Source organism: Pezoporus occidentalis, unplaced genomic scaffold (genome assembly GCF_034315485.1).
Source record: "Pezoporus occidentalis ecotype Australia unplaced genomic scaffold, CSIRO_AGI_Poc_V1 ctg23, whole genome shotgun sequence".
In the NCBI taxonomy this organism is placed as follows: domain Eukaryota; kingdom Metazoa; phylum Chordata; class Aves; order Psittaciformes; family Psittacidae; genus Pezoporus; species Pezoporus occidentalis.
In genome coordinates this window covers 3,522,944-3,547,338 of record NW_026914180.1, presented here as the reverse complement: position 1 = coordinate 3,547,338, position 24,395 = coordinate 3,522,944, and the positions used below count along the sequence as shown (strand labels likewise).

Here is a 24,395-nt window from a genome sequence, read left to right as displayed (position 1 = left end):
TTGCAGTAAATACGTAGAGGGCCTTGAGCTGAACAGCTGTTTTTGTTATTTATTTGACCCTGTTTTGGATGATTTGCGAAAGTTTTAGTGCTGTTTCATCTGCTCTCTGTTCTTCTCAAGGTTTCTTTCTTGCTGTTATCATGAATATTTGATTACAGGATTTTCTTTCACTATGAACTTGTTTCTTAAAAGCTGGACAACAGTCTCCTAAAAAAACTTCTTCTTGCTTCTGAACAGCCCTTATTTGCTCTCAACTTACTTTTACTTCCAACTGAAAGTGTTGAATTCGATTAGTCAAGAAGGAAAGGCCAATAAGGCCTATTGTTTTGATTAATCAAAGCATTAAAAAGCTAAGTACTATTAATTTTTAATTTAAATAACAGTGATCAGACTCTGTGTCTCACATTTTGGAAAGAAATGTATGAGAGATCTAAGGTTTCTCTAACCCCAGGTAATTTTTGTTCCAGACTTAGATGCAGGGTTGGTGTTTACTGTAGGAGTCATTGATGTCCTCATTACAAAGATGTAAAGGGTTTTTTGGCACTGTGTCTTGAAACCTAGCAGAAGAAAGCCTCTTGGAACTGTGATTTCTTGATCAATCATCTGTGTCATTGTGGTGTGCTGACACTGTCACTGTGTCATGCAGGGGTAGGAGGACTGGATTCTGGGTGGCTTCACTGTTCTCTTAGGAGAAAATACAACGTGTGAAATAACGCACGCTGACGTTTGGTTTTGCAGTGGTGGGAGGAAATGTATCAAGATTTATGATAGTGTGGCTGCATAGAGACTTTAAACCCGTAACTCGCGGAAGTAGTTTTGAAGCTGATTTCCAAATAACTCATACTCATCAGCTTCATCTCTTTTAGTAAGCTTTTATGTTCTTGTTTTATAGTGTAACTGACTTAATCCAATGAAAGTATTTATATATTTGGAAATAACTTCAGGTGTATGAGACATGGGAGAATTATGGAAGTACATTATAACAGACAGTGCAGAAATTGCCTGGAGCACAGAAAAGAACTAAAGCCTCTACCAGAAGTAGATGCAGGTGTAGGCAGAGCTACTTTTGCATTACTTTTTCAGTTGAGTGTAAGATAATTCTGGATTTCTGTCTTTGGTAGTGAAGATAAAGGAGTCAGAGAACCACAGGGCACAGGGCATAAGATGAAGGCTTTTACATTAAATCATTAATTTGCTACTGAAGAGTAGCTATTTTTAACATTATAGGAAATATCAGAACTAGGATGGGGATTTCACAGAATCCATAGAATGGAGGAGACCTTAATGACACCTTCCACTCTTCCACTAGATCAGGTTGCTCAAAGCCCCATCCAGCTCGGCCTTGAACACTGATCTCAATCTACCCTCTTTCAGTTTAAACCACTCCCACTTGTCCTATCCCTACATGCCCTTGTCAAAAGTTCCTCTCCAGCTTTCTTGTCAGCCCCTTTAGGCACTGGAAGGTGCTCTAAGGACTCCCTGGAGCCTTCTCTCCTTCAGGCTGAACAAGCCTGGCTTTCTCAGCCTGTCTCCATAGGAGAGGTGCTCCAGCCCTCGGATCACCTTCATGGCCTTCTCTGGTCTCACCTCATCAGGTCCATGTCCCTCTTGTGTTGCGGGCCGCAGAGCTGAACACAGGACTGCAGGGATGGGTCTCATTAGAGTGGAGTGGTGAATCCCCTCCCTTGACCTGCTGGTCACACTCCTTTTGATGCAGCCCAGGATACAGCTGGCTTTCTGAGCTGTGAGCATGCATTGCTGGGTCGTGTTGAACTTCTCGTCAACCAACACCCCCAAGTCCTTCTCCTCAGGGTTGTTCTTAATCTAGTCTCCACCCAGCATTTATTTATGTTTGAGATTGCCCTGACCCATGTGCAGAACCTTGCACTGGGCCTTGTTGAACTTCATGAGGTTTTATGACCTCAGTCATAGAACTGAGAGATTAGCCAAAGCTTGGCTTGTGTGGTACTTTTCTCTGGATCCCTCTTGAGATTGAGGCTAAACAAGAACATTTAAGAGAAAGGCGAGGGAGGAGATGGTCAATATTGGATTCTTTCTGAGCGGGGAGATGGGGGAGTCCAAGAGAACTATTGACTGTAAATAGGATTTGGGCAGGGAATGTAATAATGGGTATAGGATTAGTGCTCAGAAACCACTGTGCTAAAAAACATTAGAATAAACTATCTGAGCCATACTGGGGTAGGGAGGCTGGAAGGGGTGAGGCGTGTGTGTGTATGCACAGAAGGAATGAGTGAATTATTGACCACATGCGGGGAGGTGCAATAACATCAAGCAAAGATAAACTACCAGGCCTGGCAGTGGTAAAAGTAATGCTGCCAGCTCGTATATATCATGAGCGTCATGGGTTTTGGAGCCTTTTCCTTTGGTTGTTCCCTTTTTCTTTTTATAAGCCTTGTGAGAAGCTTCTGTCAGCCCAGGACTTATGGCTGAGTGGAATCCAGCTTCTTCGAAAGGAATCTGCTCCCTTGGTTTGTGCTGCCTGCAGAGAGCAGGGGAAGTGCAGCCCATGAGGCAGGCAAGCAGCCAGAAACTGGCTGAGCCTTACAGCAGAGCCCACTTCTACCTTCCTCCTCTGCTTCCCACATTGTCAACTCCAAGCATTAAGAGCTAACAAGAATGGCCCAGAAACACAGTTTCATAGAAGAACAAAACACCTTTTGATACATTTTACTTTATACTTTCAGAGACTATAAATTGCATTAATTGCACATTTTCACTTCTTTTGCTATAATCATGAAGACAGAACATTCTTAAAATAAGCAGAAGCTGAGATTTTCACACAGCTTTTTTGATTTTGGTACTTTGGTCTGCTAAATATCTGCTCTTGTGAGACTGTCGCTAAAACTACAGAAAAACCCTGGCAACACACCTTCCTCCTTTCCTGCTTCACTTGTAATTGGACAAAGCACATAATTTTCATTCCAGACCAATTGCACTATTCCCTCTTATTTTGTTGTTCCTGCTGCTAACACCAAATTTGGAGTCTGGAGAATGGGGGGTGGGGATGCTATAGACTTTTGAAAAGAAGTGGTTGGTGAACATCTGTTGATGGTGTGAACAAAGAAAATGGTGAAAAAGCAGCAGTGAACTGCTTTATCTTTTTTGCTTTAACCTTCACAGAAAGCACATTACAGAACTTGCAACATTCAAAAGCAGTACTCAGTGGAAAAAAGAAACTGTGGAGTGGCAGAGATAGATAATCTGGACAGAGTAACACTGCACTGATGGAAGGAGGAGGGAGGAGTTAGATAAAACATTTAACATTATAATATGTTAAAAAACTGCTCAAGTTAAAAAATCAAGATAATATTTTAGGAGATACCAGTGTTAAGATTAATTCTGAGACCAATTATTTCTTTCATGCACATGTATTACAAAGCAGTTTGTAGTTTACATGAATGTTTTTCTACAAGAATTCTTTCTGCAGAGCAGAAAACAGGGCACTTGTGAAATCATTGCAGAGTTTTGCTTTACACTTTCAGATCTAGATCAGTGTAAGCATTTACAGATTTTTCCTCTGAAGTCAGCAGTTGACTTCCATGTCTTCAAAGTGGAGATGGCATTCCTTTGTGTTACAAAAATAAGTTAATAATAGTGAATTAATATTTCAGCATTATATCAATGATCAGCGTAGGCCAGAGTGAAATTACTGATTTGGCTTTCAGGGCACAGTGTATATGTTGCCAGTAGGTAAAGACTTAAGCTCACAATGAAAAAAGAGTTAAGTCTTTACTGGTTGTCTATCCTGTATGTTCATGCATCCACTAGGGAAATTGCCTCAAGAAGAATTTATGATGAATTGTTGTTAAAGCAATCCTACCTCAGATACTTTGTGCAGGAAGTCATCTAGTTCACCTCTTTTCCAAGGCCCATACCTACAGCAACCATTCCTAACAGAAGTTTACATAAATTGCTCTGAAATCTTCCAATAATAAAACCTCCAGATCTTCCCTAAACAGTCCCTTCCAGTTTCTTCTTTGTTTTTACTGTTGAAAATACTTTGTTCGCATCAAACCCGCACTCTCCTCGGTCCGGGTTTATCCCATTACATCTTGTACCATCTGCCAAGGATAGATTTGTGCAAAAGCCTCTTGTTTTATTTCCCCAGCATGCTTTTACTCATAACAGAACCCCAAATTTGTTCATACTTTCTTTGTAGATGATGTTTTCTTGAGTTCTGATTCTTCTTGCTGTTTTGAGTTTTCTCCAGATGGTCTGCATCTCTCTTGAAGCACAGAAGGCGTATAGCACAAATGGGGCCAAAGGAAAGTTTCACAGTCAGCCTTGATCCTGCCTTTTTTGAACAATTGACATTGTGACTGCAATGTGTTTAATGCTGTCACGTTGAACTTCTGCCTTGTGGGACTTGACACCTGTGATCAGTGACATTCACGACTGGACTTTCAGCTTGCGTGGACCTTTGCTTCTTGAATTAATCTGTTACAAAAGGTGGTCCAAGCACAGAAACTATTCTTAGCAATGTCTTCTGCCCTGTTTGAGCACATCCCCTAGGTTTCTGAAGTCTCACTTTAAGACTTTCTTAGATGTTTTTAGGCAGTTTTTTGTCTCTCTCCCATCCTACTAAGGCTGTTTGTGTCCTCCTCGGTCTGTCCTGCTGCTGGCAAACAATAAGAATAGCGCTGGCAGGTCAGGTCTGTTGACTGGACAGCTTTTCTTTCCTCTGAGTGACGGCAGACAGACGGAAGCATTCCTTGAGCAAAATTTCAAGGCTTGCAGTCTATCAGACCATGCTGAAGGACTGATAGCAGTGCTAGTTACGCAGTGTCCCAAAGAGACCAAGCTTACAAGTGGATGGGATGCCTACTTTGTCAGAGGTTTGCACAGTTACATATTCATCACAGGCAATTGTGAGAGTTTTTGATCTTATGTTCTGTCCCAGTGTTGAGTGATTATGGTGTCTTCTCTCGTTTTTTCCCAAATATCACCTTTTCCTTTTTCTTCCTGTCTCAAGCTTTCTTTGCCAGACTCTGACAATTTTTCATGTTGTTGAATCCTCATCATATTCCCATTCTCTGTACTTCTGTAATCCTAGTCCCTGCTCATCAGTTCTAATTATTGTTTCAGTGTCCACTCAGCTGAGGTTTCTTCTTGTTTGGCTTTTTACCTGGTCTGCATTTTCCTTCCCTCCATGTCCTGTGGCTCCTAGGCAGGTATTTGTGACATAGTATTGCTTCTTGCCCCTTTCTCCATTTTCTTGCTCATTTTCCTTGTCAGCTGTGGCTGTGCTCTCTTCCTTCCTTTGGTTCTCTGTGTGATCTGTATTATTCCACACAGTCAGTTGTCCTGTTTCTCCATCACTTTACATTTCCCTCACACAGGAAGCCCACTGTCTGGCCCTACTTGTTCATTCATCATTCCTTCCTTCACTTCCATTTCACAGCTCTTGGAAAGTACAGGCAATTTAAATGGCAAAATCTGGACTTGCAGCATCCCAAAGTTGTAGTTGTGGAGATGATCCCTGTGAATGTGTCTAACCTTTGGATTAGATGTTTGTTCACGGGGTAAGGATGCTGCATATGGAGTCTGCTTGCACATAGGGATTGAGAATAGAGTGTGCTTAGTGAAGAGAGAATTTTTGAGCTTGTGGCTTCGATGTGCGAAAGCTTTGCTTGAGCACATGTGGTCTGCTTGGTGAGGTTAGAAACTTTTAGAGCAGTGAGTGTGGACTGATTTCCATAGGTTTCAGAAAGTGTATCTGAACTTCAGAAATTAATGTAGTAAAACTTTAAAAGTTTCACAGAACAGCAGAAAGGTTGATCAGAGATCTGCAGTACCTTCCAGTTAAGTGATCTAGAACCTGAGTCTGTAAAAGAGACTGGAGGAAGAAGAAGCATTAACATCATAGGTGGCATGGGGAGGGCATCCTGACTATGAAGTTTCTTTTAATGCAGGAAGCTGAAAGTCATCAAATGAAACTTTTAAGGGTTAGATGCAAAATAAAAGGAGGTGATTCTCTGCACAGCAGATAGTTGTCTTGAGTGACATGGAAGTCCTTGATGAGGGATGTTGTGGATTGCTGAAAATGTGAGGTCAAGAGCAGACTGGTCAAAAGAAACGGAGAATTACTAAATATTTAGGAATCAGCTCATACAGGGAAGCCCTGAACTGAAAGTACTGGGATGCATGGGTAGTATCATATGTTTGCCCTGCTCTTTAATATCCCCTGTGCATCTGCTTATCCTATTTCTAACACTGACCATACAGGGCTGGATGAACCTTTAATCTGACCCAGCAGAGTTCTGACTAAAGAGCCCCACTCTGTTGTATTTCATGTCTTCTCTAAACATGCGTCTGAAGAAAAAATACAAAGTTTGAATTATGCAGAACAGAGTATTTTTTAATTCCCTGATGTGACTGAACAATTTTGATGATGCTTGCTTGAAAGCCTGCTATTTCAAGGCAGTATATGGTATATGTTAAATTTCAGCAATTTTCAGGTAGTAAGACCCTTTTTAGTATTTGTATGAAGTTGCCTCCTGAGAGGTGCTGCCACCTCTGCAAGGTTTATGCAGTTTTGATGTGATCTGTGTTGTCTTGCCAAAGGAGGAGATTTGGCTTTGAATGACCGTCTTTTTGGGGCAGAAAGGCACACTGAAGATACAAGTACAGTACTTTCTATTCTTTGGGTTTTATCACTCAGAGGTTAAATCACCTCTCAGAATTGTGTGGTCTGTCACATTCCAGGTACACTCACAGTTGCATTCAATATGGGAGTTTTGTTTGAGAGTACCAATCAGTTCAGATGGAAATTAAACAATGATTTCTCCATGGCCTTGGCGTAGTCCTGAATTCACTTTATTCAGCTCTGGCATTCTGGTAACCTCTCCTGCATTTAGGGCATGTGAAATTCTAGCTGAGCTTTAAACATTAAAATAAAAATGTCATTAAAATGTGTTGGTTTGGTGGTGGTGTTTGGAGGGTAATGTTTTCTTTCTCTCAGATGAGAAGAGTATCATTAAGTTGATTATTTGGCTGTAGAACTCCAGCTGTGCCGGTCTGAAAAAAACTGGAAAGCAATTATTGCCTAATGCAGCTTAATTGCTTTGTGCAAATAAAGTTTAAAAATTCTGTACCTGAAGTTCATATGAACTCCTTCCCGCCCTCCTTTTCTTGAAGGAATTGTACTGCATAAGTTAAATACTCCTGTAAAATAAACCCCTCTACTCCACTATCGTGAGACCCCATCTGCTGCACTGTATTCAGCTCTGGGGCCCCCAACACAAGGATGTGGACCCTGGCTTGATGCCTGCCCCATCCCTGAAGTGTTTGAGGCCAGGTTGGATGGGGCTTTGAGCAACCTAGTCTAGTGTGATGTGTCCCTGCCCACGGCAGGGCGTTGGAACTGGATGAGCTTTAAGGTCCCTTCCAACCTAAACCATCATGTGATTCTGTGGAATAGTGTCAAACCACTTAAAAAATTCCAAGTTGTTCTGTGATTCAGTTTCCTGCTGGGCGGAGAACACCTTCCATGTCAAACACTGAAATACAATTTGCAGCTTAGAACTTTTGCATCCTCCTCTTTGTGGTATCCCCATGTTGCACTCTGCATCCTCCTCTGTCCTTAGTGTCATTCGTTCAAGGGTGATTTACTGGGTTGCTAACCCCGTAGCAGTGGAAAGTTTTTATGCATTGTGCAATGAGCTTTCTTGGTCATTTCCTTTCAAGCTTCTTCATTATTGAGATCCAGATAATTACAAGATATTTAGATGAAGCTGAAAAACTTAATCTAAACCCCTGAGTTTTAGAATAACTTCACCTCTGTGAATATCTCACATGTATTAGAACTCACACTGATACAGACTCCCAGCGTTGTTTGAAGCCAGGTCCTGATTCGAGTTTCTGAAATGATAGAGTGGTGGTGCATCTCCACTAAGGAGAAAAACAATTTACTCTTTGACTAACACAACATAAAATGAGAGTGAAGGCAAAGTAGTTTGTGCATTAGCACGACTTGGCATAGTGGAATAAATAGCGGGTCCCCTGTAGTGTTTAATTCAGCCTTTTAACATATGTTAAAACTGCTAACAGAGTTAGGTGGGAGAAGAATTCTCAAGGCCAATTTTTATCAGTCTGCTTTGGTAATCAGAGCAAACGATGCACTGAAGTTGTGTTTTGCTCCCAAATATGTAATTTTATTGTGCTGAGCTTAATTTTAATTGTGAAAAATAGATGCTAAAACCAGTTTAACTTCCTGTAACAACTTTGCCCATGCAAATCATATTTCACAAAAATAATCCATTGCTGTTTCCTGTTTAAACAGCAGCAATGACCACTGCTTTTAATGAGATTGATTGAAAAGGTGAATGCACAGTCAAACCTCTTTGATAATGGGTGTCCCAAGGTAGGCTGGGAAGGATTTGAGAAAAGGTATGGGGAGAGCATCTCTTGAGCTGAATACATGAGTTTGTATTTCTCCTGCTGCAGACAGCTTCTGTTCATCTCTGGAGGATACTTGGTTTTCCCTGTGCATGTTCTTCTGACAGAAGGGGACCTTTATCCAGCTGTCGGATTTTCTTGAATCTACCTCCTTCACCATTTAGTACTAAAAGGGTTGTATAAATTCAAGTGTCTTGGCAATAGGCGTGCTCAACATAGGCCACTTGCTGTCTTCTTTGGCATTCAGTTGTACAGGGATGCTGGAGGCATGGGAGGAAGCCATTCCTATGAAAATAAGGAAGGGAAATTTATTCCCCCAGCCTTATACACAGAGTTGTGGGTGGATGGCAGTGCCCCATATCGTTGCAGACTGCCATGCCTTCTACGCAAGTATGAAAAATAGGCAGGAGAGTGAGAGGTCACATCTGATACTGTTGAGGGTCACACAAGCTCATGTAGACCAATCTGAAGATTTCCACCAGCTGCCCAGCATGGTACTCTTGCAGACACAAGTGTAGGTCTGTGAGATACAGGACACTGCATAAAACCTTCGATGTGTGCATAGGTCAGTCAGCACATCTGCTTATCATCAAAGAGTCTTGGCTGACACAGGATACCCCAGTGCTATTTCCCAGTGCAGAAGGATCCAGGAGGGGCTTCTGCTTCCTCTTGAGAGTATAACTACTGTGGCACTTGGTGTGCTTGAAGTGTTGGTAATCCTGATGGTCAGCCTTAATTCTGTTAAAAAAAGGTTTGGGGACTGTCCATTTTACCTTAATTCTCTGACTGAATATTTGCAAGCAAACCAGAAAGTGTTTCTCTGGCTGTAATTTAATGTTGTGCAACTAGTTGCCCGATGCTGCATGTGTGGAAATGAGCTCCTTTCAGCGGGAAGGTCTGTGTTTTAGGATGAGTCCTAATGACTATGCACTGTTGGTCAAGTAGAGGAAACAGTGACTGTTCTTCCCCCTTCCTCCAGGACTAGCTGGCTGATGGGCATTTTGTTTTCCTTTGTCAGGATGTGGACTGGGGAGGGTTGTAGCTTCTTAGATTCTTGTCAGGGAGTTGAGTAAATTCTGCATAAGAAAGAGGCAGTGACCAGGCAGCTCAGTGAAATAAGGACTTGTAGACCTTGGCAGTGGTGCTGCAGCCATTTTCTTCTACGTATTTCTTGTTAGCAAGGGCATTTTTCTAACCACATCCAAGTCTGGATCTCCTCTCATGGCTTGGTAGGAACAGACATGACATTCAGACATTATTATTGCTTCTTACTGCATCCCCTAACCCCAGTTGTATGTCTGGTTTGATCTCAGTGTGTTTTTTTCCTCTGCATTATGTATTAAGATTTACGTGCATACAGATGTATGAAATCCTTTGGGATGAGGTGTGATATATAAGCACCTACTGGTGATAAACCACCTGTGGAATTTTAATCCTATATAAAAAAATAGTATTTAGAATCTTGGAATGGTTTGGGTTGGAAAGGACCTTACAGCTCATCTGGTTCCAACCTCCTGCCATGGGCAGGGATGCCTCACACTAGACCATGTCACCCAAGGCTATGTCTAACCTGGCCTTGAACACCGCCAGGGATAGAGCATTTACCACTTCTCTGGGCAACCCATCCGGTGCCTCACCACCCTCACAGTAAATAATTTCTTCCTTATATCTAACCTGAAACCTATTTGTTCTGGGAATGTTCAGGAATTAAGTTGAAGTTACAGGTAATGATAAATTTACATTTTGGTTTGGCACATTGTAGATGCATCTTAAATGGAGTATTGGTGAGCTTTCTCTTTCTTTTTTTCCTTAGTAGCATATAAAAAGATACGTGACACATCGTCTCATTTTGAATTAGCCTGTTCTGAAAATATGCTAATTACGGTAACAGATCTAGGGTTTGATCTTAAGAGTTGCCAGTATCTCAATTTCGTTATCTTCAATATGAGAGCTCTTCTTGCACCACAGATTTAGATACTCTAATTGCATATTGACATATGGAAAGTAGATTTGTAAGTACTTTCTGCAATCCTCAGATGATAGGAATAAAAAACTCTACCTTCTGCCCATACAGACATAACTTAAAATATTTACTGAGCACTTCAACCTAAAAGGCTAACGTGATGGAAATGGCCACTTTGTACTGTGTGATAAATGAGCACCGTGATGTGCTGGGAAGTGGAAGGCCGTGGCTTTCATGTGTAGAGTCTCTCTCCTAGCATCCATCCAGATGTTAGGCAAGGAGTACACTGCTCCTAGTTGTTTCTAGATATTTGGGTACCTAATACATTTGAAGCCCCTCTGCTTACCCTCCCTGGAAGGTGTGAAACCTGTTTCTCTTCCTTTATCTTCTCTTACCTCTGTCTCAGCCCCACAGACTTTTGGCAGTGGTCTGGGAATGTTCTGCTGCTCCTGTCTTCAACTTTTGCATCTGTGTGTTCACAAACCTTTAGCAAAGGGTTCCCCAGCCCCCTCCCTGCAGCGAGTGCTCACTTCAGCTGCGGTCCCCAGCTTTGCTGGAGCAGGAGCAGTAGCACAAACCATATGATTCTTGACAGCTTCGCAGCTGTCCGCACCACGCTGCAGAGTAGCTGTGAAACTTGCTGCTCCTGTTGTTTCACTTCACTCTGCCTGCAGAAAGCTACTGCTGGAAGTTGTGATACCAGAGCTGCCTCACAGGCTCCAGAAATATCTGCTTTACCCCGTGTTCCTTTTTTGAATCATACCGCTTTAAAAGTTAGTTTATTTTTACTTTTAATTACTGTTTTGTGTTTCTTTTCTATAAACATTAACATCATTGCATATTTGCTATGATTTCACTTTACGGAGCTTTGTTTATTTAGGTGTAATTATCCTTGAGTCTTTTAATGAGAAGTGATAGTCTGTCCTAACAGGATATATGAATAATTATTTATTCCACTGTGGATAATCTTGTGTTTGTAACTAGTCTAATTTATACACCATGGTGCTGCCTGTTTAAATCTCTTAAATCTCCTCACAAGTCTCTGTAGCCTCAACTAACATAAATAGCTTTGCTTTCCCTTCTTACAAACTCTGCCTGCAAGGCCAGATCAGGTTTCTCTGGTTGTCTAGTCGTTATATTCTCTGACATATAAATAATCTATTTGTTGCTCTGTCACATTGAAAACCAGCTTTAAGATAGACCTATGTGCTGTTTAGCTGTAACTATTCATTTTCCATCATTCTTATGCCACATTTATCCATATTTTCTCTGCACCCTTTTATTTTTGGGTACCTTTTCCCTGAAGATTTGTGGAATGTGACAGACATTTGCCACCAGCTCCGGGGTTTGTTGTGCTGGTTCACACCAGTCCTGTGTTCAGGCAGGAGCAGCAATGGATATGTGACCACAGCCATGAGTATGAGGGTGAATGCTTCCCAGCTGCACTTTGATAGGGTATTAATCTGAGTACCATGAATGGGACCTATTTTACCTGCCCATCAATCTGCATGTCCCCAGAGGTCTGTCTGCCTTAGGGAAAGTGCCATCCTACCGATAGAGCGTAAAAGTATTTAGCTTCATTGTGGGCTTGTGACATGCTGCTCCCTTCCTTAACATCTGACTCTCTGGTACTGCTAGTACCGTAATAGTAAAGTAGTTCAAAGACACTTTACATACCCACTTGTATTTTCTTCCTTGTTTTTTTTCTTTCCCTGCTAGGGTTGCTCTACAGCAAGGGCAAAAAGACCCATCCCAGAGTATGCTAAATCAAATCTAAGGGGCTTTGCTGGATTCTCAGGGTATCTGTTCTGGTTCAGAACTTTCCTTTTCTACTTTCACCTTTTTCTGTTGCTGCTTTTGCCTCACCTGGCTGAAAAGTACAGGCACTCTCTTCCCCCCCCCTTAGTGGTTATTATACAGGAGTTTAGCCTTAAAGTAGATCTGCCTCCCACCTTCTCTCCACTCATCCACCCAACACAGAGTGCGCCAAACCCAAATGTGCCACCTTGGAGACGCACTGAAATGAATTTAATTGGGATCCAGGCAAAACCAAGCTTCTGTTCCCTGAGGCATCTTTTTGGGGTCTTAGGGGCATAAATATGAAGAAAACAGAATTGCTCATTTAAGCGTAAAAAAGTGTTAAATGGCCTTCTTTTAATGCAAACTGCATTAGTTGCAGAACTTCACATTTGAAGTTTGTGGATATGTTTATTATAGAAATATTTTTCAGTAGCTTCCATATGATGTGACACAAGGAGTGCTGTCAGAGCTGTCATTTCAGTGCTGTTGCTATGTTTTGCATGTTAAAACATAATTGCAAATGGCACAAGGGATATTGTTGCGGTCACAGTTCTGTAAATATAAATTCCCTCTAGTAAAACTTTTTGGTATCATTTTGATTTTAAATATTGAAGTAAACAAGGATATTTGGATTTGTATATGTTGTAAGCCCTGGTATGTGGTACTTTAGCCATTGCTGTGAGATTGTCATTGTTCATTTTTTTACCCCCATATTTCATTAAACCTTTTGGTGTATAGTATTTGTACAATGCGTGACACATAAAGTGTATGTGCTTACAGAAAGGTGTATGTGTAGTAATGTTCTAACCGTGTTCAGAAAGACAGAGCTTTCCCTTTTCCATGATGGCAGCACTGAGTTTTTTTAATGGGTGTGAGGTGTTAATCAAGTTCTTCCTCCTATTCTTTTCTCCCCCCCCCAATGCCTTTTAGCAAGCGTGTGTTTAGAGATAAAGAATTTTTGAGCAAAAAAGGTTATAATAATAATTTGAATATATGTAGGGGTTTTGTTTTGTTAATCACACACTTTTTGTTAACAAAAAAGCTCTTTTAAGATAACATTAGTTGGAAATAGTGTTCTTGAATGCTGAGCTTTGATACCTGACAGGACTTGGGGGAGCTTTTATTTATTTATAGGAATAGTTAAAGTTGCTCTTTGATGGTATATCCTGTTCTGTTTCCCTCCCCCAAAAGAAATAATTATCTTCCCTTTAACAGCGAACAACTCTGCGCCTTTTGTTACTGTGGAGAACGGAGCTCATTAGGACAAGGAGACTTAAAACAATTCAGTCCAACCCCTGGGTATATTGTCCCATGGAAAAACCAGCCTTTAAGTAAGAGCGAAGCCAGCGACAATACCGATGGAGCTTGTGAGAGAACTCCGAGACAAAACTCAGCGCCGCGCAAACAGAGAGGACAGAAGAAGTAAGTCCATTCTACAGTAAATACTGGGGGGTTGTTTTGTTTTGCATGAAGCTCAGGAAGCGTCTTTACAGATCCTGTACTGCAATATGCAAGTAACTTGTACTTGTGAAAATGTGGGTCATCAACATTAGTCAGTTTGGGCAATGGGACCCAACACACAAGCTGTATAGCAATAGCTGGCTCTTCCGTATTATCTGCTCCTGCAATTGGAGTAAAAGTACATACAAAAGCAGAATCATAGAATGGTTTGGAAAGACATTAAAGCTCATCCAGTTCCAACCCCTTCCACTAGAGCAGGTTGTTCCAAGCTGTGTCCAGCCTGGCCCTGAACACTGCCAGGGATGAGGCAGCCACAACTTCCTTGGGCAGCAGCGGCCCTCTGACACTTGATATGTTTTGTAGACTGGATTTAGAAGCCTCTGCCCACCTTGTTGGAGGATTTACTCCTACCCTCCAGAGCTGGCTCTTGTGTGGCATGGTGGTGTTGCAGGCACATAGCACGTGTTTCCTCCCCTTTGGAAATTCGGATCATTGGCATGTTTCCCACCAGGGCACTTTTAGCCATTGAAGAGCAGCATCCCGAGTCCTCTTGGGTCAGTTCCACCTTTCAGGAGTTCCGAAAACCAGCAGGGATGTACACAGCTCCGCGGCGAAGTTGAGTGCAACACACGGTGTGTCTGGCAGTGGTTCTTGAGGTGTGACGGATGGGAGAAGCGCCTTTTTAACTCAGCCTGCGCTCGCTCCTGCCCTGCGTACACACTTCTGGCCCCGCGGTTGCGCTCAGCTGCAGCCTGTGAACGCGCGGCCGAGGGGCTGCGGCCCCGGGGGAAGCGGGCCTGCGGCAGGCGCCGTGCGCGCTGGAGCCCGGGGATTGGCTGCGGACGCGGAGCCGCCGCCAGCCCTTGGGGCCCGCCCGAGGCAGAGAAACAATGACGGAGCGGTGGCGGCCGCGGCCGCCCCTGAGGCGGGGCCGCCTGAGGGGCCGCGGCGGCGCGGGCCGGGCCGGGCCGGGTTGGGTTGGGTTGTGCTGTGTTGTGCTGCTGTGCCTCAGACCTGACCAGAATGGTTAATTGAAGTGTTTAATTAACGCTCGTTCAGTTAGCTCTGTCGAGCTTGCCATGGCTGATGTGTTTGAAATCCAGAGCTAGGGCTGTGCTTACTGCTGGAGAGTTCAGTGTGTTTTGTACTCGCTGATGTTGCTCAGGTACACGGCTTGTGTTTATATAGTATGTCGGTGGTGTAAAAATGCACACTGTGTGACACTGATGTGAAAAAGAGTCTCATTTCTTAGCTAATAAAACTGCCTCTCCTCAGACAGTCCCTCTGTTCTGTAGGCACGTGGAATACTATTTACAAAATTGGCCAAGTACAGAAGGTTGGGATAAGGTGGAAAACGTTTCCAGTCAGCTTGAATTTGCAGAGTAGATTGGGATGATCTTTGGTTGGTTTAATCTTTTCAGAAAGCTTTCATGTGAATAATAATGACAGTTGGGGTTTAGTTTTTTGCTTAACGTTCTTGTAAATTCCTGTGTTTTGAATAACAGCTCAATGTTAGAGGTGGCTCCCCTGGATGCTGCTGATGTCCAGGAACAGGGTTTGCTGAGCAGAATGGGTTAATGCAGGGCTTCATTATGGGGAGTTTTAATGTTGATAGTGTCAGAGCTAACAGGTTTTGGGGTCTTTCTGGTGTTCAGCTTCTGTCATGAAGATACCACTTAATAACTGAAAACTTTTGAGATTTCCTGGGTGGTGCAAGGGGGATGCTGCTCTTTTCCCCCAAAGTTTTTTCACGTATTTCTGAATGTCACTGCTGGAGTAAAGCATGTGTAGTTTTCAGGAAGGCACAGTTATCACCGGTAAAAATCCCAGTGCTTACTGTATCTCTTGGCTTATTGGTGATGGGTCATCTTTCACTATCTGTTTTCAGAGGTTAGAAGCAGGAGAGCACTCAGGAAAGAGAGGTGGTTTTGTGCTGTCTCAGTTCCAGAAACTGTGAAGTACCAGCAAGGTTGTACATCTGATTTATTAATGGGGGAGAGTAACAAATCTCAAAGAACCTTAACAGAAAATGCAGCACCACCTTTGCTACCAACTGCTGAAGGATCAGAGATCAGGTGTCTTCTATCAGTAAGCCTAATGCACATCCTTAGATGTCCAAGATAGTGTTTTTGCCTGCAGGAAAAAAAAAAGAGGAAAAGTCATAACTTCTATGTTTTGTTTTAAGGAATAATCTGAGTTTTATTAATTGTTTTCTGTTGAGATTAGAATTTGTAAAGGTTGTAAACTAGATCCTCCCATATCAGCACAAGTAATCTTTGTATCACTGGATTTTTCACTTACACCATCCTACTCCTGCTTCTCTCCCAGCATTTCCCCGCCCTTTTTTTTTTTTCTTTTTCTTCCCCTTACCTGTAGGCCCTTTACCTCTGTCCATGGCAGTCTTTTTTTGAGGATACTGCTAATTCTGCACCCTGGACCAATTGTTCAGACTGCCCGGATTGAACTGCAGCTGAGGCTCGTCACTTACGCCTTTCTCTTTTCTTCCTTTTGCTTGTCTTCTTCTCCAGAGTGACACAGACTGCTTGCTCTTGCCTAATTCTCCACTCCAAGGGTTGGGCAAGTTTTAATATCAAACTGTACTGAGTTACCATCTGGGCTTGTACCATGACACAAACAGAAGTGGACTTCAAAAACAAAGAAGTGTGAAGAATTGGAAGAGAGCAGTCTGGGGAAAGGAGGGTTTTACCAAGTGTTTTTTTTGTCTACTAAATAGCAACTTTGACAACTTTGTTATTGGGAAAAATGTTATGCTAAAGTATGATAAAGAAAGACTTTTGTTAATGTTGATTTATATTTTATCATGTTTGGAAAATTGATATTCACTTTACCTGAGTTTTAGATCATTTACAAGTATTTAGCTAATTGAACAAAGAATGTGGTAGCTTCTAAGTTTGTTTTTCTGCTCCCTGATACAGATCTCGATCAAGTATAGCATCATGTACAAGTGTAAGCACCCAAACTGCTTCTGACGATCAGGTTGTCAAATTCTGGGATGAACTCAGTTTAGTTGGCTTACCAGATGACATTGATGTTCAAGCCTTATTTGAGCCAACAGGTAAGATATGTTGCTATCCTGTTTTCTCATGCAGTAGTAGTGCTGTGGCTACAGTGACAGTGAATGAAGCTTTTCTGCTGTTGGCTTTCTGTGCTCTGCTGTTTGTCAAGTGTTTGATGATGCTTTTGAGGCTTTTGCCAGTGTTATGTGGTGTTTTTGCATAGTCTCCTCTCCAAGTACGGGACAGAATCATTGTCAGCTTGTATGGTTAAACATCTGTAACCTATTGCCGAACTGGTGTTCAGGTAGTAATATCTTCAGTGTCATGATTCTGTTCTGGGGAGAAAAAGAAATGACTCACAGCTTCATATAATTCTTAAAGTCCTAATCCTGTAGCCTTACCTGATCTCCTGCTGCTAATGGTGGGGTTACTGGCAATAACGGAATGGAATAAATATTCAAAAGAACAGTATTGCTAGAACAGTAGAGGCATAACAGACTTGCATGTTTCCAGTATCTGCAGGTTTTCTGTCAGAAAACTGGTTTGTCACCTGCTCTTTCATTTTAATGGAACTTTTCTTTTTACTCAGTAATGAATTACTTCTACAGAAAGCATCTATGTCCAAATGCTTTGATGCTGGTAGTCCCCTCATATATTTTGCTGCAAAAATGGGAATACATTTGTGCAGTAATATAACTGTCATTCTTTCATGAGTGTGGAAAGTAATTTCATAGTCTAATTAAAAGCAAAACAAACAGAAGTCTGGTTTTAAGTAGTTCTGTTGTAGTATGGGTGGATGGAGGGGGTTATTAATCTGAAGATTTTTAAGTTATTTGTAGACGAGACCTCCCAAGCCCTTACAGAGATTTTGGGGGGAGTTTTTTTGTTGCTGAATGATTAAGTTGACCAAGAACCTAATTTCAACAGCTAATGTAAAGCATCATTTCCAATCTACTATAAGCTGTCACAGAATTTCTTTGAAAGTATGTATCATGTACATTGTTTTTTTCCCAGAATTGAATTAGAAACTTATTTTAAGAGATACCTGTTGAATTCTCCAAATTCTGGATTTCTGATTATATCTCTATAATGTGTGTGTTGTATTGACAGAGTTTTCTCAGTTGTTTATATGGTGTTTCCGTTCATGCTGTATTTTGAATGTTTACAAGTTTTGTGTAGAATTCTGAGGCATTATATAAACATGTTCTACATGGGCATGCAGATCTGTATCTGATCTTTGGGAATCCTGAGTTAAGAGTACATACATAGACAAACATTACCTACAGTGAAATACAAGATTAGATGTAACTGTGTTTCTCACAGACTTTGCACATAAAATCATAAAGTCATAGCATCATGTACAGCCCACTTGTTATTGCAAAATTAGGTATAGCATCATAGGATCACAGAATGGTTTGGGTTGGAAGAGACCTTAAAGACCATCTGCTTCCAACCCCACTGCCATAGGCAGGGACATCTTCCACTAGACAGGTTGCTCAAAGCCTCATCCAATCTGGCCTCAGAAAACTAGAAACGTTTTGAGAAAAGAGGAAGGTGTGTTATGTATACAAGAAAATCACAGTATATTTAGTGTCTGATAGTAACTGCAATATATTCAATGTATGACGATAAGGGCATTAAATGTTGCAACAAGAAAAACGGGAGGAAGAGAGGCAGTTCATTTTATCTGGCAAGTATTTACTACTACAGCTAAGTTCCATGTGTACAGGAAGTGCTTGACAGAGTTCTACAATGAAAGCTTTTTTCCTTTCATGCTTCATTAGGTCATTGCTGGGCTCATCACCGCTGTGCGGAGTGGTCATTGGGAGTCTGCCAGACTGAAGAGCAGCTATCGGTGAACGTGGACAAAGCTGTTGTCTCAGGGAGCACAGAAGTGAGTAAAAAGAACACTCAAACCAGTAAGAAGACAGGGAGTGGGGTTGAAAAAAGATAGTAGATAACACAATACAAGGTATGATCAAAAATATTCACATGCGGATCCATGAGCTCACAGCTCTAATAAGGTTTCTTTGCACAGGTCTTCATGATAAAACCTCCAGTTGCAATTTATTAGAAAGGCTTATGGATTCACATGGAATATGTCATTAGTAGTTCTGAGGTAACTAGAATGTAGGAAGTACCAGACTAACCTAAACAAAATACAGACAAAAGTAGATTTCAGGTTAGTAAGTGCCCCACTAGGTAGAGGAAATACTTTTTTTGTCAGTTTATATTCTGAAATTATGACTCAAATAAGTAAAAAAAAGTCTCAATTACTTTCATACCAGTTTCATATAAGAAAACAAGTATTTACTACAAAGCGTGTTTTTACTTTAAATATTGATAGAAATACATCTATAAATATCTAGTCTTCTAATTTGAAATGGTAATTTTTTTTTTGGAAAGTAGGTACCTTTGAAAAGGACAGACTGCTTCTGGAACCATACTCTGATAACATTTTGAAATAATGAGAAGACCTATTTCACACTGGTTTTACCACTTGTAGCTGTATTTTTTGGCATTATTTAATAATGTCTGGTAGATTATTTGAGTAATTTTAGGTTTTTTCTGTATTAATCGGACATGCTATCAGCAAATATGTGTAATTTTTGCTGGTTTTCCCAGGATCATGCTTAGACTTATTTTTGACTTGAGTCTTCATGTTTTTCATGCATTGCATTAAAATAAAGAAACGGTGCAGTAAATGTATTACTAAACGTTCTCCATTATGTGCACTAAAAAGCTGCTTTAAATCAGTCTGTCAATACAAGCCACATAATGCAGCTTTCCTGCACCTTCTACTTTTACTCATTTTGAATGCTTTGCTTTGAATAATTTGATTTGTGTATCTGCTTTCAAAATAAAAGTCTTCAGAATGAATGGAACTGACAATATTAAGTTCTAAATGAGCTTAAAGATACAAAAACATTTTTGTCTGTGTGTAAAAAAGTGTCAAAGTCACAAAAATAATCAAAAGAACAGCCAAAATTTGTTACTTACTTTTTTTTTTTTTTTTAATTTGACTGCTGAGTAGTTTTTGTCTCCTTGGTTTTTGGCTGCTGGTGGTGGCTTGTAGTCATTTTGTCATTGGATTATTCCAATCTATAGTCATTTTCATTTTAATATTCTTGTTTTTAACCAAAATCCTTCCTGAAGTGGTTGAAGCTTGTATTTTGCTCTTTTGAATTTCATCCTGTTTTCATTATTTCAGTTCTGTTTCTGTACCTTTCTCCTCCCCAGTGCCTCAGGGTGATGGTGCCTCACCTTCATGTCCTCGGGACGTTTTCGGTTTTGTGTAGGTGTTCATAATGCACATATTTAAATAAGAATTCTTGAAGAATGCCACATCTCTCTGGTCTGATAGGTCTCATTTCAGCCCTGTGTTTTCATGTGCTGCTCTGTAGCTTCTCAACTCATCTTCTCAAATGCTGTAAACAATTTTAAGATACCCCTGTTGCATGTTTCAGTGCAATGATGAGACAAATTTCAGTCAAGTGCCATTCTGCATACTTTCTATTCAGTCTTTGCTGAAACTGTTGAGTAACTTTGTTTGCTGTAATACAGCAGTTGGCCAGCAAAGAATTGTGTTGGTTTGGTTGTTCTCTTTCATCCTTCTTATGACATTCCCAGGGAGAGCAGAGTAAAAGTGCAACTGTAATTGATTCTATAGGAATAGCAAGATGAAATGGGATGTCTTTATCCCCACAGTCACTCCAGGGAATTTTTCTGGTTTAGGTTTGGTGTTTTTTAGTTTTCAAAAATAAGAAGCAAACTCCTCTGTAGTTCTCTGTTCCTGACCGCAGAACAGCAACATGGGGGTTGCGCAGAGAGTTTACGTATAACTGATTTGGAGCCCAGGTAATCCTGTATTTTCTTGAGTTCAGGCTGTAGTGCTTGGTAATAATTTTTCCACTGCTTTTTAACTTGTGACTAAGCTAAAGAAGACACAAAAATGTATAAGATGCTGGTTATCCTGTATGATAGTGGAAAAGCTTAAGGGAGATATTTATGTGAGGTATCTTCAGAAGTTTGAATTCAAGGTATAGCAATTAATTTATGTTTTCATGTTTGCAGCTGCTTGTGCTTTGCTTTTGGGCTTCTTTCTAATGTGATGTAACTGCATTTTAAAAATAAGCTTCCTATTTCAATGTTCTGAATACTGTTGGCAATGCAGATTCAAATATGTGCTTAGGGCATACAGAAAAATGGTTTAAATAAGAACAAGCTGTATGCTGTTTCCTTTACTTGCCACCAGATTTGCTTTGGGTTTTGTTGTTGTTGTTTGCTTGGTTGGGAATTTCTGTCTTCTTGGAAAACCCTCTGGCAGGACATGGGTTTGTGATGCGGTCTGCAGCATTGACATCTCTCCTTAGCTGGGAAAATACATTTTCTTTCCCTTATGTTTGTGTACAAATTAATTTTTGACATAAAAAACTTTATCTTGATAGTATAGTCTATTGGTTTAGGTCTTCTAATTTGTGGAGAGCATTTTGAGGCTGTTCTTACCTTGAGGGTCTCTTTAATTCCTAAGTTACATTCATGTTTCTCATTAGATAGGCTGCCTATTGTTTGCCAGTCTGTTTTAACTGGATATGACAGTGTTTCTTATTACTCTGTTAACCAGCTGAGATGTCCATTGGGCTTCGCTGAACTTGTGATTGCATTAGTAAAGCTTGTGTGGACGTATTTCAGTGACCTATTCTGAAGTATGTATATTAATTCATTTTGGTTTTCTTCTTGGACCATGTTTGATGAAGGTTTAAAATACAATACTACAGAGTATCTGTCCATGTTTCACAAAATACCCTGCTTTGTTCTTTCCCTCCCTGCTTCCCTTCCTCCCTTCCTTTTCTGTTCTTTCTTCTGATTCAGTCATTTTTGAGGCCTGGCAAAGACACCTGACCAGTTTGTTACATGTACTTTTCTCTAGACATGGTTGGATTCTTTGACTTTGAAGTCTTGGGTTTGCCTCTCATTTAATATTAATGAGTGCACAAACATACATCTGTATATGTGAGGTGTTTGAAATCCTGTGCATCATGTTGTTTTTTAAAAACTGAAAAGGAAAAGCTGCAATACACAGTTAGGTGGTAGGTGTGCTTTTGCCCTTGCAGCTGGTATAGGTGACTTGTTTGATCTCATTGCTTTGCTTCGCTAAGCTCAGCAAGTAAGAGTCATGGCTTTTCTCAGAACCATTCTCCAAGTTTAAAAAGATATCAGGAAGAACTGGTGATCCAGGTGACAAGCATAGTGTCACTGCTTTTCTCAACACCATTCATAAGAATTCACATACTTGTCTCTGGAGCTTGTAAAGTATGTAAGTTAAAGAGCCTGAACACCCAGACCTGGCAGTTACTTCCCCCACTGCTTTAATAGGTTTTTGTGGGATTTTGGAGTAATTCTGTTTAAAGTTTTGGAAAAAAAAAACCCAAAAACCCAACAAAACTCCAACTCTTTGGAGTATAGGCAGGGAAAAAAAAACTTCCAGTGGTTTTCTTGATCTAGAACTTAACTAAATATTCATATAATTTGTAAGTGCTCTACTCAGTACATAAATCACCATAGTAAAGGAGCTGTCATATTGTTGGGTTTATGAAGATAGACTTTTATCAGCAAGGTGTTTCTCCAGGTATTTGTGGTAAGATGCAAAGATGGTATGAAATGGAGAGTAAGATAAACTAAGCAAAGGAAACTGAGCAGAAATCAGAGTTTTTGCTGAAAAGTAAAGTAGATGTGGGCAAGTACAGGTTTCTGCTTTTTCTTACATTTCTAGCTTCAGCCTTACTCTTTCTTAACTATGCTGCTTTTTGCTATTTGAAAGAGTGAACTTACTGACATTGTAATTTAAAATGGAGGCCTTTGGGGCTTGCATCTGCTCAGCTTTTAACAAGAGTGGTTTCTGAAATATTTTCAGTTAATTTTAAATAGTGCTTTATAATTTATTTTACATGTATTGAGTAGGTTTCTGTTTCTCTACTTGTCTGCTGTACGTTTTCTAGCCATAGCTCTCCTGTGTGCTACAAAGTCCCAAAAATAAGGTGGGCTGCCTTTTCTCATAGTATGTAAGTAGCTCAGTTCAAGAAGTGGAATGAAGGAAAACTCAGTACATAATGTTTTAACCACTTCTGAACAAACTGTACACAAGAAAGGAATGCAGTAGTAACTTTCCCAGCCAGCTTTCTCTTCTGATAAGATGTAGAAAGCAGTTTACAAGTCTGGGAGACTTTGTCAAGGACACTAAAGTAAAACAAAACAGTATTGTGGAAACCAAGAAGGAGGTTCCTATCTGTTTGAAGTCTGAATAGGGGAAAACATGAGAATAATGAAACATCTAAAGCAGTCATTCCAAAATACTGGATTACTCTGTTTCCATTGTATAAAATGCATATTTCTGTTTGTTTTGAAATTCTGCATAGCTCGTTGCATATTTATCTACTTCACAGCTTTCATTTTTCCAGTAATAGTCAAGTGTTTCTTTGCGACCAAACTCTTGCAGCCAGACAGCTAAAAGATTGCTGTAGTCTTCTCCCACTCCTCCTTTGTTTTTCTTTAGTTAATCAGGGCAGTATCTTCTCCCTGTACAAGGCAGCTGTTTTCAGCTCCTGCTGAGTTTCTGCAGGCAGTATTTGGCATGTTATCATTGCTGAGAACTGTAGGAGTTGTTGCTTTGCACAGAGGCCAGCTAATCAATACTATCTTGCCTTGTTCCAGGCTCAGACCAATCTGCTGTTTTGACACTCCTCTCTCCTGTAAACCCTTTTCACATGGTAACGCAGTCTCTGACAAATTTTTTCTTAAGGCAGCATTCCTGTGAATGCTGTCACCAGAGGCAGGAGATTGTGCTGTTTGTAGATGTTTCCAAGTTGGGGCAATGTTACAAGGCTTGCATATTAAGTATCTCACACAAACTGTTTCTTAAAGCCCTTTCCACCTACTGTTTTTATTTCTTTGCTCAAGACTCAATTCTAGCATGATGCTTACCATCCTAAAAATTAAACCGATGGAAAAGTCGGGGAACATTTAAAATGATTATGGGTTTTTAAAAGTGTTTGTCCATATTTTGAATGTATTTTCACTCCTCAACCTTAGTACATTTCTTACCTTGTGGAGACTTCTCTATGTTTTTAGTGGTTTATGTAAGTTTACTTGTGCTGCTTTAAACTGAAAGCTGGTTTTGCTAAACGGGTATTTCCTTCTGTTGTTCCTTTTATATAAAGATAACCATCAACATCTTAATGCACTATGAACTTCATACTCTGTGGAGAATTGTGCCCATTTAGCTGTAGCAATTTTTCAGCTAGTTTTAATGTTTGTCGACATAAGAGCTGTGTTTGGATGACAGAATCCTCAAGATAGGGATGGTGTTGGCTTCATATGCCTCAACAGAGCTGAATGGAGCATGTAGCAGTGTCTTTTTATATATATGTATAAGAGAGAGAGAATGCAGGATTTGCAGTTCCTAGGTTCTCTAAAAGCCTCTTCCCTTTTCGTTATTGGAAGAGCTAGTAATTCTTAAAGCCAGGGAAAAATGCATAAAGAATATCATCTATCATAATTCATACCGTTGCTGGGTAGAGTCCCCTGCATTTGCCCGTTTTTCAAGGAGAAGCATAACATGATACTAAATGAACAGCTCTGGTATTCAGAAGTTGCTCTCTCAACTGTTGAGGTTTTTTATGGTACTTTTGCATGCATAAGGCACTTGGCTTCTCTTCAACTCCATTGCTGCAGCTTGG

The 24,395-nt window shown here is 40.6% G+C and overlaps 1 protein-coding gene across 23 annotated transcripts in view; it reads left to right on the top strand.

Moving 5' to 3' along the window:
• The window catches only part of KMT2C (lysine methyltransferase 2C), a 194,014-nt gene that overhangs the window by 62,096 nt on the left and 107,523 nt on the right, over positions 1-24,395 (top strand). For all 23 annotated transcript variants that reach the window (XM_062621427.1, XM_062621426.1, XM_062621433.1 and 20 more), the window contains 3 exons: positions 13,397-13,603; positions 16,579-16,718; positions 18,444-18,553. In XM_062621427.1, coding sequence (XP_062477411.1) covers positions 13,397-13,603; positions 16,579-16,718; positions 18,444-18,553 — 457 coding nt within the window. The remainder of the gene's footprint in view (positions 1-13,396; positions 13,604-16,578; positions 16,719-18,443; positions 18,554-24,395) is intronic.